The 14,136-nt window shown below is 39.4% G+C and overlaps 1 protein-coding gene across 1 annotated transcript in view; it reads right to left on the reverse strand.

Annotated features, from left to right (window-relative positions):
* Nucleotides 1-332: 332 nt before the first annotated feature.
* chrm2a (cholinergic receptor, muscarinic 2a) overlaps nt 333-14,136 on the reverse strand; it is a 111,536-nt gene continuing 97,732 nt past the window's right edge. Inside the window, exon 2 of the mRNA XM_084110990.1 lies at nt 333-6,761. Within this exon, the coding sequence (XP_083967116.1) occupies nt 5,249-6,712 (1,464 nt within the window). The 5' untranslated portion in view covers nt 6,713-6,761 and the 3' untranslated portion in view covers nt 333-5,248. The remainder of the gene's footprint in view (nt 6,762-14,136) is intronic.

Raw genomic sequence — 14,136 nt, forward strand, 5'->3', positions numbered from 1 at the left:
CCAGGTAGAGCTTCCTTGCTGAGCAGGAACAGTCCAGAAAATATTTATTTAAATTAATTAAATGGATTTTAGCCATCCAAAATGAACACAGTAAGTATATTGTTCTATGTACTCTAGCAGTTTTCATCACACTCACTTGTTCATGTAAGTGTGTGCTAATGTTAGCTGGACTCTTTGTGCCAGTGTGTCTCAATAACTGACCTCAGTCTGACTTTTATTGATTGATTGGTTGAGTTGAGTTTAGTTTTGATGAGTCTATAGAATATTATAATAGTACACTGATATACAAGGGCTATAGAGAGAGGAGAAGTCTATGGAACCCCTGATTTACAGAGCTAGATACATTGTGTGTGTGTGTGTGTGAGAGAGAGAGTGTGTGTGAGAGTGTGAATGTCTGTGTGTGTGTGTATGTGTGAGACTGTGTGTGTGTGTGTGTGTGTGTGTGTGTGTAAATGTCTGTGTGTGAGAGTGTGTGTGTGCTTAAGAGTGTTTGTGAGTGTGAGAGTATTTGTGTGTGTGTGTGTGTGAGAGAGAGAGAGAGAGAGTGTGTGTGCATGTGTGTGTGAGAGTTTTGTGTGTGTGTGTGTGTGTGTGTGTTGGTGAGAGAGAGAGTGCGTGAGTGTGTGTGTAAGAGAGAGAGAGTGTGTGTGTGTGTGTGTGTGTGTGTGGGTGAGAGAGAGTGCATGTGTGTGTGCGTGTGTGTGAGAGAGAGAGAGAGAGTGTGTGTGTGAGAGAGAGAGAGTGAGTGTGTGTGAGAGAGAGAGAGTGAGTGTGTGAGAGAGGGAGAGTGTGTGTGTGTGAGAGAGAGAGAGAGAGTGTGTGTGTGTGTGTGTGTGTGAGAGAATGTGTGTGTGAGAGAGAGAGAGAGAGTGTGTGTGAGTGTGTGTCAGTGTGTGCGCGTCCTAAACACGACACAGCAGGTCACCAGCAAGATCACAGTGTCTTTTTACAGTGACATCGGTGTGGGTGTATGTTTCGTGTGAGTGTTTAGACCCGTTGTGCTTCTGTGAAGATCATCTTATCACACACACTCTCAGCTTATCCTCGCTGAAGGACAGATCGAGTGTGTGAGACCAGCGGCGCCGCATTAAAGCAGAACGCTCACTCTGACACCTGCGATATCTGTCCCGCTCACAACTAATAACACACCAGTCTCTCACGACCTCTGACCTCCACACACACACACACACACACACACACACACACACACACACACACACACGTCTGGTTTACTATATCTGTGGGAACTCTCAATAGACATAATGGTTTTTATACTTTAAAACTGTATATTCTGTCCCCCCACACTAACCCTCACACACACACACAAACACACACACACACACACACACACACTGTACTCATCAGGGGTACTAAAACGTATTATTTTGTTTATTTCAGACATGTACTGGTCTGGTCATTATAATGTAATTTGCATATGGACATTGTGTATTTCTGTCCATCATCTTAATGAACATCAATTCAACCAATCAGATCGTTATCCTGTGAATTTTACTTAATGTTTGTGTAAAGTTTGCATGAAATTAAAGCTGTAGCCGATTTTGTCCATTGGGAATAAATAATAGTATAATCAATGATAAACCAGTTTTTATTACTACTTTGTAGTGTGTGTGTGTGAGAGAGAGAGAGTTTGAGAGAGAGTGCGTGTGTGTGTGTGTGTGTGTGTGTGTGAGAGAGAGAGAGAGAGAGTGTGTGTGCGTGTGTGAGAGAGAGAGTGTGTGTGTGTGTGTGAGAGAGAATGTGTATGTGTGTGTGTGTGTGTGTGTGTGTGTGAGAGAGAGTGATAATGATAAACCATTATAGTTTTTATTACTACTTTGAATTAGATTTTATTTTTATTTTCACTTTAACATTATTTAAAGCTTTAGTCATTTTAAAAACATTTGACTCCCTGTCGCTCATCCTACAATAATCACTGACATTATAATCTGCCGAAGAACAACAAAATACACATTATGTTTATGTATGTGTAAAACTGTGCGTATTAATCATAAGGCAAGTGAATATGACAGATCGAAGGAAGGAGAGATTGTGCTAAAAGTAAAGGTGCATTATTTAGAAACAGACTTTAAATATGTTTTGAGGGATGGACATAACAGATGGCATGAGAATGAACGTGTCTATGCTTGAATCAGATCATTAATATTCATATATCTGTGCATATGGACAGTATCTGTGACAAAAATACCATAATTACAACCATTATTCCCAAAGGAAAAATGCCTGATGAGATCCTGCACAATTTGAATGAGATTCATGTTATGATTATAATACTATGAACAGTTACTGTGGTATTTTATGCATTAATACTGATTCAGCGTTATTACCTTTAACTAAAGCTATTAAAAAGGAATTCTGTTATCTGAAATAAAACAAAAAAACAAGAAAAGCAGCTTGAGCTCGATTCCCCCAGCATGCATCACTGTCAAATTTATGAGCTGCAGCTCTGTGATCGATTGACTGACATTTCCCATGATCCTCTGCTTTGAGCGAGGATTCTGTTGTTAATCTGTTTTAATGATTCCAAAGCAACTAATGGTGACGTGACGTCTCGTAATGAGATGAGGAAGTGAATGCACTTTAGCCCTTTAAATTCACAAGGCAAGAACCTGTGAGTTTTAATAAACCCCTTACCGGGGTGATCACACACACACACTCACTCACACACACACTTTGCCTGCAGGCAAATCATGAACACAAAGAGCAAATCAGGTCTTTAGGATGAGAACAAGCGCGTCAGATGTGCTGAATGTCATTTGCAATAATGCAGAACGCAAGCGTTTTGGCCTTTTAATAAGTTTCACGAGCAGGTTTTGGAGTATCTGATGAATTAGCGCTCTCTTCAGTCTGTACGTAGCTGGTAATTTCCTTTTTTCGCCCAAGCGTGAGTGAACTGTTTTGTGTAAATGCAAAGCAGAGGTGAGGTGGATGCTAATGTCTGAGAGCCTCTTTATTCTGCGCGTCTGCTCGCTTTAAAAGGGTTAGATTTGCATCCCTGGAGACCCCGAGCACTCAAAACCCATCCACTTTAACATACGGGCACGGCAGAGAGCCTCTTCAACCCTCTTATAGCTCTCACACAGCACATGACAAACACACACACACACACACACACACACTCTGCAACCATGCTACCTGTCATCGTAGACGCGAAGCTTTAAAGTCAACATGAGCCCGTTGACTAAACACGTTTCTGGCCTTATTCGGCTCAATTAAGTGATGCACATCGTCTTTAATCTTTTTCTTTTAAACTCATCCTTCCCTCGGGTCATTTTGACCCGAAACTCATTTAAAATAAAATAAAAATTGAGTGTTCATCAGAGGGGTCCAAGTCAAGACCCTAGGACTTTTGTCGCACTTGAACCACGAATACACACACACACACACACACACACAATTTTTTTTTTTAAATGGATTCGAGGAGTTTTGTGGTTGAAATTTAAAAAAGTAACAAATACTTAAAAATTGAATGGATTCGAGGGGTTTTGTGGTTGAAATTTAAAAAAGTAACAAATCCTTCTCTCGCGGGTCAATTTGACCCCCTTAGGAATGAATGGAATGCTTCAGAAAAACACATAGAAAACCTAAAAATGCTAAAGATTCGATCTAAAAATGCTAAAACGTTTCCAAAAAACTATTTTATGTCTACATGTGTATCTGAAAACTGGCCCCCGACTGAGCCTGGGTTCTCCCAAGGTTTTTTTTTTTCTCCATTAGGTCACCTGATGGAGTTTTAGGACACCATTAGGTCACTTGATGGAGTTTTTTCGGTTCCTTGCCACTGTTGCCTTTGGCTTGCTCAGTTGGGGATATTTTGGGGATATTTTGGGGATATTTAATTTTATTCTATCAATCAATAAATTCCACTAGAAACAAACTTTGTTGTATTATTTTATTTTAATACTGTGAAGCTGCTTTGATACAATCTGTATTGTGAAAAGCGCTATACAAATATACTTGATTTGATTTGATTTGATTTGATTTGAATGCAAACTGAAGAGAAACTGACTTTAGGACCCAGCGGAACAGCTCATATTGAGCTATAAGGCCATCTAGTCATGAAATATCATGTTATATTAGTATTTTTCCACAACAGGTCGGCAAAGACACCCAATGTAAGATATTTTGAGCTGAATTAAAAGGGTTATGCATGGCATTGTGAGTTAATTTGAATTTAAGTTGAAAGAATGTGAGGAATGTGCTTAAATTACTATTTATTTATTATTTATTGATCAAATCTAGTAATTTAAAGGTAAATCAAATTAAAAAATTGCATTTAAAAATATTATCAATATTAAATAAAATAAGCTTTCTCGACAAAAAAAAAAAAAAGTATAATTTTAGGGCTTCAGATCATTTTGATTTGCGAGGGAAAGATGAGGGTTAATCATCTGGATGAAATCAAGTATAGCACCCACCGTTAAATCAAGTTGAATATTCCTGATTACACAAGTAAACGGGCTTCATGTTGACTGATTTAAGTGTATTTTAATGTTGAGCGCACACATCATCATCCAGCATGCAACCACACACACACACACGACACAGATACAGTACATGATTATATACACGTATATACAGGTGTGATTTTATACTGAAGCTCAAACGCGTTTGGTTTGGATCTTCAGTCAGCCCTGTTGTCCCCTTATTTGTGTATTATTGAATAGGACAGACTCCAATCTGACCATTTATATGCTCGTTTTTTTGTTGTTCTTTTAACATTTTTGTTTATAAATCAAATATTTTAGCACTTCTTTTCCTCCTTTTGTGACATGCATCACATCTATGTGTGTAAAGTGCTACAACAGACCATCTATCTATCTATATATATAAAAAACAATGAATGCAAACACACACCTGTAGACACAATCTGAGGACTGCATTTTCTGACTGAAAATCTGCTTTAAACATGGTAAAATGTGTTAAATGCAGTCTGATTTGAAGCTGAAAGCCAAAAAAAATAATAATAATATGAATCTACAAAGATGAAGGATTTGCAAAACTGTGTATGGTGGGAGTTGATGGGTCTCCGTTTTATCAGGTTGATTTGGACACTTTTCCCAATCACTTCAATGGGAAAAATTGTCCCAATTAACCTAAATTCACCCTAATTGCTGACGATTTGAACTGGTTTTACTTCACACATACAAACACATCCACACATATACCTTTGTCACCAGAACACGCACATGTAAAATATAACGCATGCACACACACACACTGTTCCTGCTCATCGGGTGGAGCGTATGTTCTTGTACTGGCAGAGCAGCAGGTGTTTGAAGGTCTTTTTGAAGGTGATGTTGCAGAGGGCGTAGCAGGCGGGGTTGATCGTGCTGTTGATGTAGCAGAGCCAGTATCCGATGGTCCACACGGTGTTGGGAATGCAGCTGGAGCAGAAGGTGTTGATCAGGACCATGACGTTGTAAGGCGTCCAAGTTGCAACAAACGCCACCAATATGGCCATAATGGTGCGCGTGACCTTCTTTTCCCGAGAAGACGGTGCCTTTTTCTTCTTCGGCGGCTGCTTGGTCATTTTCACGATTTTCCTCGCCACGTGATTCTGCCTTTCGGTCGCAGGAACGATCTCTACAGTCGCGTTCGAAGGCGCGTAGCAGTCTCCTTTTGGCGATTTGGTGTTGATCTTGATGCAGGTCAGTTTGGATCCGCCAGCTTTGGCGCGCTGCCTAGCAGGAGCTTCCTCAGCTATTGATGGCGCCACCACCTCCTCTTTTTGATTGTTTACGGCGCCACTTCCAGAGCTGGAGTCATTTGAGCTTTCTTTCTCCTCGTTTCCTCGTCCGCCATCTTCCGCTTCTCCACTCGCCGTTGATGGCGCTTTGCCATTCTGGAGTTTGGCATCATGTTGGTTGGCGGCGTCCTCTGTTAGCTGGGTCTGTCCTCGATCTGTTTCTTCAGCTGTTAGGTTGTTGTTGGTGGGTTTGTTGGGTGTGTTTTCGCGGATCTGATTGGAAGAGGCCACGTCGAGGTTGGCACCCGATGGCTTGCGGTTGTCCTTCTTGACACGGCTCTTGCTAGCACGGGAAATCTGCCAGTACAGCACCATCATGATGATCACAGGCAGGTAGAAAGCCGCTATAGCTGTGCCGAAAGTGACCGCGGCGTTGGAGAAGAACTGAATATAGCACTCCCTCTCTGGCACTGTACGCCCACCAACGATAAACTGCCAGAATAGGATTGCAGGAGCCCAGAGAATGAAAGACAAAACCCATGCCGCCGCAATCATCATGCCGGCCATTTTGGTCGTCCTCTTCACCGGATAACTGAGCGGCTTGGTGACACAAAAATAGCGATCGAAGCTAATAATCAGCAGGTTCATGACCGAGGCATTGCTAACCACGTAGTCCAGCGCCAACCACAAGTCGCACACAACCGGGCCAAGCGGCCAGTATCCGATCACAATGTAGACTGTGTACAAGTTCATAGAGCAAAGGCCAATGATTAGGTCAGCACAGGCCAGGCTAAACAAGAAGTAATTGTTGACAGTCTGCAGGCTTCTGTTTACCTTGATGGAAAGCATGACCAAGATGTTCCCGATAACGGTCACTAGGCTTAGTGAGCCGGCCACCAGTACAATGAACACCACCTCCACTGTCTTATACGGGCTCTCGTCCACTGTCTCCACGGTCTCGTTGCCCTCAGAGGCATTCCAGAAGGTGAAGTTTATTGTATCCATGGTGCTCGTGTACAGCTGGTCAGTTCACTATACGTATGACTTCCGACACCTATATGGGAGAAAAAGGACATTTAGCATGTTGCAAATTATGTGACAAAACATGGATCTCTTCACGTCATTGTAAGATACTCCAAAATGAGAAAGACAAACAATGCACTGGATGTAATTTAGGCCTATAAATTTATCTTACAAACAGTACTGTGACAGTGTCCAGTAAAGTGATGGTATCAAAAGATATTAAAATGTTATTATTACAAATGTTATATTTAAATGATTCTGAATGATTGCATGATTCCATAACAGTATCATAAATGTCAAGAAAACCATCAGACATAAGAAGACAAGAATAAGAAGCCTGGTAATTGTTCACTATTAATAATGTAATTTTTATAGTCTTTTTCATTTTAATTAATATTTGAATATTTGATTTATTCAATTGAATGTTAAGTGCTGAAATAATGTTTCTGTACTAGTTTTAATTCTCTACTCATCAGGGTTTCTCATAAGTCGTCATACAATGTATAAGAAATATACATCGTATGACGTATATTTCTAAGAAATATACGTTATAAGAAAGATATATTTTTTGTGTTCCCTTTTGCTCACGTAGCAAAAGAAAAACATCACAACTGTGTTTTCACAATTTTCAAAAAGAGTTAAAAAAATAATAATAGTGAGAGTGAAAGAAAGATGTCCATTTGACGTCATTCCCACATTGCTGTATTAGAAACACCCTCACAGCAGCATTAACTATTTTTTGTAATTGAAACAGTCTGTGGATTTTCGCGCTGAAATTCAATAAACAAATAACTGACGCATCACGTCACGCGCATCTGCAAGGAGAAACGGCGGGAAGCGCGTGAGGTGAGCGCCGCGCCTCAGAGTTTACCTCACAATAAGTTTATAAAGTAATAATTCTGATTCATAAAATGTAAAATAACCGAATAACCACCAATATAAACCCGATGAGGACATCCGGCAGTCGCACGTGTTAAGGTTCAGCATGTTTGAAGACAAGAAGTTCACCTGAGGGGAGTGTTTCCCTGAAAAAGTTGAATACTCTCCCGTTTCACAGCGGTAATTATTACAGTAAGTGTTTTTTTTTTTAATACGTCCCAACTGTGTATTTTGCACAGAGTCACAATTTGAAACAAAGAACCTAATGTTCAAGTCATATTTCAAAGAAATGTGGTAATCTGGTTGGTCTCCATGGAGTAGTTGAACCGTGTTAGTTTAATGTGATTTAATATTCGGTGGCTTAGTGTAATTGAACATGGACCAAATGAACCAATTATTTTTGGGCAGTTTCGATGATCACACACACACACACACACACACTCGTAAAACATCGAAATATATTGTTAGAGTGCCAATTCATCACGCCAATTAAAATGTGAGGGATGGGATTTCAACTAATGTGAATAATGAAACGGATGAAATTAAGTGAAAGTGAAATTTTAAGCACTGCTCGAACTATAAAGCGTTCGCGGGCTTTCAACTTCTGCTTTAAAGTCAACAAGCACGCGCGCGCTGTCTGATCCATCTCCAGCATTCAATTACACTGTTACACAGCATTCAGTGGCGTTTACTTCAGGCCTGCTTTAGTCTTTCTGTCAACAACAACCATTTCTCGAATTGACTTTAATATGGTTGTTTACAGATGAAATGTTTCGTTATATGTTTTTCACTAAGTTTCTGGGTTAGCAGCACCAGAATCTAATAACCCGAGTTATATATATAACTTAAAATGAAAACACGTCCAGGTTACATTTCAGCCCAAAACCAAAAGAATTAGAAAATATATTATGTATTAAGAAGCACATTTAGCTTGTTTTATGGCCATTAAGAGATTTTTATATAGCGTTATAGCCTATAATTCTCATTGCTGTTATTTGACTGTATCTAATAAAAAATTATAGTACAAAGCAGGTGTATAAATGCAGATTTATATGTTCCTTGAAATGAACCAAAAAAAAGTTTTATTCAACATTTTTGTATTATATAACATTATATTGTAATATTAATGACATTTTTTCTTGTTTTGCAGTGAAGTGAGGAGACATCTTTTTCAATCGTCATGAAAATAGTGTCAGAGGGCAAAGAAATCTTAATGGTCCTAAAAATAGAAGAAGCCGACATCGGTGCATCATGGATGACTGCACACAACAGGTTGTATGAATTCAAGAGTTGGTTCTGTAACCTTACAGCTGTTTGATCCTTTAGACTGAAAATATCAGAAAAACGACAAATTGGTACTGTCAGTTTAATCTCACGCTTCTGGCTCAGTCATGCCTTTCCTCTTTGTATTAAAAATCAGGATTAGAGCAAAGGAACGGTTCCCATATGTGCGCCATGGGGCGAAATTAACCTAATGCTTGTCTGTCTGTCTGTCTGTCTCTCTCTCTCTCTCTCTCTCTCTCTCTCTCTCTCTCTCTGTGAATGTGAATAGATACGAGTCCGGTAATGGTGATTAGAGGGAAGAGGTTATCAGTCTTACAGAGCCACAGTTCACTCTGTTTTTCTCTATTAAAACGGTGCCTTATTTGCTGCTTTTCCCCTGAACAGCCTCTGAATAACCAGAGAGAATTCACTTATCTCCAGTGCCAGAAAGCCCTAATCATAGTGTTAGCCACGGCACTAAGCCTAACTAATCCCTATAAAAACGCTCCATGTCCAGCAATCTGTGTTTTTTAGAATAGGCAAACGGCAACAATGCTAACCGCAACACGACACATCACTGCGTGCTACAGGCCATCTGCACTCCAGGCCTTTACACAGTCATGTGTACATAATGGCTCCGTTCCAAAGCCTAGTGAGCCCCCTTGCTGTCTATGCAGTCAGCTGCCTTCTAATGCATCTTAATTAAGACTGCAGCTTAGGGATGCTGTACACAGGCAGTAACGGTGTGCATCAAATTAATAACTCTCTTATAAGTAGGCCTGTCACGATTATGAAATTTGGCTGACGATTAATTGTCTAAAAAATAATTGCGGTTATGCCGATTAATTGTCAGTTTTAGGGCTTTGACGATTAATTGTCTGTGTTAGGGCTTTGGCGATTATGCCGATTAATTGTCTGTTTTAGGGCTTTGTGCTTCATTCATTAAATAATTGTGATGAATTTAATCCTTTGTAAGTTATCATTTTGCAGTGTAAGATTACAGTTAACACCTTTAAATATTAAATAAATATATTCAATAGCTATGACAATTTGTTTATTAAACTTAGTAAGTGTATAAATCAGCAGCAAAAAGTAATTTTTGAAAACATCTGCACAGTATTTTAATAAAATCTAAACATGTTAATAAAAACAAATGTGCACAAACCATGATAATATGATACGCTTCAAAACAGAGCGGAACATAGCGCGTATGCGCATCGCGGGTGCAGAATGATGTGCTTAATGCAACATGGAGTCACAGTGCAAGTGCACATTTAAAAGTTCACGGCACAAAGCGAAGAAATGTTGAGGGCACAAATCCTAGTGTATATCAGTCCAACAGTTTATTGATCATTTGTTTCTTCACAGTTTTAATCTCCAGTTATTGTGCGTCTGATGCCAATTCATAGTCCTTGTGCTGTGTAGGCACACGGTAGCGAGCGAGTCATTTAGAAACAGCAAAAAACTCCAGCAAAATAAAGTCATTTTATGCAAATCCACAGCCCTTTATCTACAGGTCAAGCATTATAACGTCAATGTCACATTGGAGAAAGTTTTACCGTGTATCCTGTCGTAACCGGACTGTTTGAATGCTGAACGGAATGATTGACAGCTGCAGAGTTTGAATGCTGAACGGAATGATTGACAGCTGCAGACGAGTTTGTGAACTTTAATTTAACAATGTAAATATACTACTGTCCCTCACATTAAGCTATGGAATGGCTTCAGATGACTTTGAATATATTGCTGGAAAACGTGAATATATTGCTGGAAAACGTAATTAGTGCTTGTCTATTTATTTTGGTCCATGACTCCCCCTTGTGCCGTAGGCCTATAAAAGAGCGCAATAATTGCGGTTGTCTGAAACAATCGCGGTTAGATCAAATCATCGCGATCAGACGGTTATTTAATTATCGCGACAGGCCTACTTATAAGTACTCAACTCTATATTGACTCAGTTAGAGTTTTATGTTAGCTTATTGATAAGTTGACAATCAAAAGATGTTGTGCTTGGTTGGTGCAAATGTTTTTGTTGTAATTTTTAATGACTTATTTATACATATTTGTGAATTTTCCCGTTGGGGAAAAAAGTAGTTGATCTAATCTAAGTTAACATTTTTTAGTTTTTATTTTAGTTTTGTTATAGTTATTATTACGTTTTATTTTTCGTCCTTCGGATGAGACATTAAACCGAGGTCCTGACTCTCTGTGGTCATTAAAAATCCCATGGCATTTCTCGTAAAGAGTAGGGGTGTAACCCCGGTGTCATGGCCACACACCATTGGCCCTTACCAATCATGGCCTCCTAATAATCCCCTTACATTGAATTGGCTCTATCACTCTCTCTCCTCTCTCCACCTATAGCTGGTGTGTGGTGAGCGCACTGGCGCCGTTGTACTGTGGCTGCCGTCGCATCATCCAAGTGGATGCTGCACACTGGTGGTGGTTGAGGAGAGATCCCCTGACATGATTGTAAAGCGCTTTGGGTGTACAGTAGTACATATGAAAGCGCTATATAAATGCCCGATTCTATTCTATTCTATTCTATTCTTATGTTAATTTTAGTTACATTTTTTGTGCTTTTGACATTTTATTAGTGGTTTTTTTAAAATCTATTTTTCTATAATCTATAATTCTATTTTTTATTTATTTTACTTTAGTTTTTACTTATTTCCAGTCAACAATTTTAGACTTCAACTTCAAAGAAACATGAATCTTATCAGGTACTTTTTGCACACTTCAATTTTTTATTTTTTTTTAAGTTGTAAGCAAAGATTATTGGAGTATGTTTTACACAAAAACATACTTCTTTGTTTTCTACATGCCTTTAATTTGTGAAATTAACTAGCAGTTTCTGAGTGAAAATTGTAAAAGTAAATCCCACATCAGATTTTTTCAATATAAAAACCCACGTTTCGGAAGAGATCTACTGTATTTTAAGAGACATCCTTTATCTACCTTTAAACGCTCTCTTCTTCAGGTTGTTTGCAGGGCTCGTTTCATTCGGCACGTGTGTGATATTCAGCTTTTGGTGTCCTGAGTCTTAAAAGCTCGGACCTGCTTTGACTAATCAGGTGTAATGGAATGCATTCAAGTCATTAGGCGTTTGTGTATTCGGCTCTTCGGCGACCGGCTGTTTGTTTTATAATGACAAACTGCCCTCATTTCCACTCAGAATTATTCCAATACTGTGTTCATATCCCACCGCTGCTTACTAATGGAGTTCTCTGATCCCTGGTCCAAATTTGAGCCGGCTGAAGCCTTATGTTGAATGACAGAATGGAGGAGTTTGGCGTTATGAATAAGTTTTGTCAGCCTTTCGGACTTCAGTCGTTGTGGAATTGGTTCAGTAGAGCTGAAAATTGCCTCTGCCCTATGAGACACGCCGAGGACTGATCTCCAACTTTTGTCCCTTTTCTACCCTTTGCTTACTGTTTTCCTCGGCTATTCGAAGGTTGTGTCTGCTCTGTGATGAATATGTGATATTTGGCAGTGTGATAAATATCAGCGTCTGACCACAGATGCATATATTTACATAAACTCTCAAAGCACAACGGCCGTCCTGACCTGTATAATAGATCAGCTCGAGTGTTTGTCTGGATTTATGCTCTATATACTGCAAAAAACACTCAGCTGAACGTATCGCTCAAACCAGCATGAGCCCGAGCCAATCATATCATGAGTTACTTTGAAAAAAATGAGCTGAAGATTTTAATAACATTTAACTAAAGTTCACTCAGAGTATATCATCTATCATCATCCATCCATACATCTATCTTCCTTCAACCATCCATCTATCCATCCATCCATCCATCATCTACCATTCATCCATCCATCCATCCATCCATCCATCCATCCATCCACCCATCTATCATCATCCATCCATCCATCATCTACCATCCATCCATCCATCCATCCATCCATCCATCCATCCATCCATCCATCATCTATCATCATCCATCCATCCATCCATCCATCATCTATCATCATCCATCCATCCATCCATCATCTACCATTCATCCATCCATCCATCCATCCATCCATCCATCCATCTATCTATCTATCATCTATCATCATCCATCCATACATCTATCTTCCTTCAACCAATCATCTATCCATCCATCCATCATCTACCATTCATCCATCCATCCATCCATCCAATTAAGGTGGTTATAAATAGCTGCTTATCTCACGTCTTTGGTATGGTCCCTCCCATTTCTTTATTATTTCTATTGTATTTTAAATACTAATTCATACATATTCTGAAAATAATTATAACATTTGCCTGGTAAAGTGTTCAGAGTGGTTGGGGTGGTTGCTAGGGTGTTGCTAGGCGGTTTCTTACTGTCCAAGTGAAAAGATTTTCAAGTCTTTGATATTCTCTAGAAATGTATTTTGGGGATTTTTTTGTATGTATGATCAGGAAAAATCATTAGTCCATTTATAGAAAATATTTTTATATGTGTACCTCGGTTCAGGACGAATGAAAATAGGAGCTTGTTAATTACTGTTCACATAACGTTTGCTTCCCTAAATCTGGTTTGGTCTCGGACTGAAACTGGACCCCCTGTGGCCTCGGTCTGCATTATGTTATTATGGTCAGTGTAATCGTACCATTAGCGTCCAGAAATCTACAGTGATGTTGCCTGACACACGGCACTGAGTACAGGACCAGTGTCTTGTCTCTGCTGTATTGACTGCAGCGGTCTCTGATTAGATAGTGGCATGAGATTTCAGTCTAAATGGATGAATGGCTCCTCAATGCGATTTTAATGATGTAGTTCTTCTGGTGCAGAGATTGTCTTTCCGGTGCAGCTGACGGTGTTGTGGAGCGGGTGAGACGGGTGTTGTTGGGTGTGTCATTTTATTGATCTGGAGACTTAATGAAGTGTATATATATATATATATATTAAGTACACACACTACCGATCAGAAGTGTGGAAAAATTTAGATTGTTTTATACTTTTGAAAGAAATCTCTTAATATAAAAACAGTAAAATTGTGAAATATTATTACAATTTAAAACAGCTGTTTTTTTTTTGTTAAAGATTTTTTTGTGTGATTTTTGCCTTTATTGTGATAGGACAGTAGAGAGTGGACAGGAAGTGAGGTGGGAGAGAGAGACGGGGGACGGGATCGGGAAAAGTCCACGAGCCGGGATTCGAACTCGGGTCACCCGAAGCGCAGCGGCGCTATATGTCGGTGCGGACAAAACAGGTTTTCTATGTGAATATATTGTTAAAATGTAATTTATTCCTGTGATC

Source organism: Abramis brama, assembly GCF_963993115.1.
Source record: "Abramis brama genome assembly, chromosome: 4".
Taxonomy (NCBI): domain Eukaryota; kingdom Metazoa; phylum Chordata; class Actinopteri; order Cypriniformes; family Leuciscidae; genus Abramis; species Abramis brama.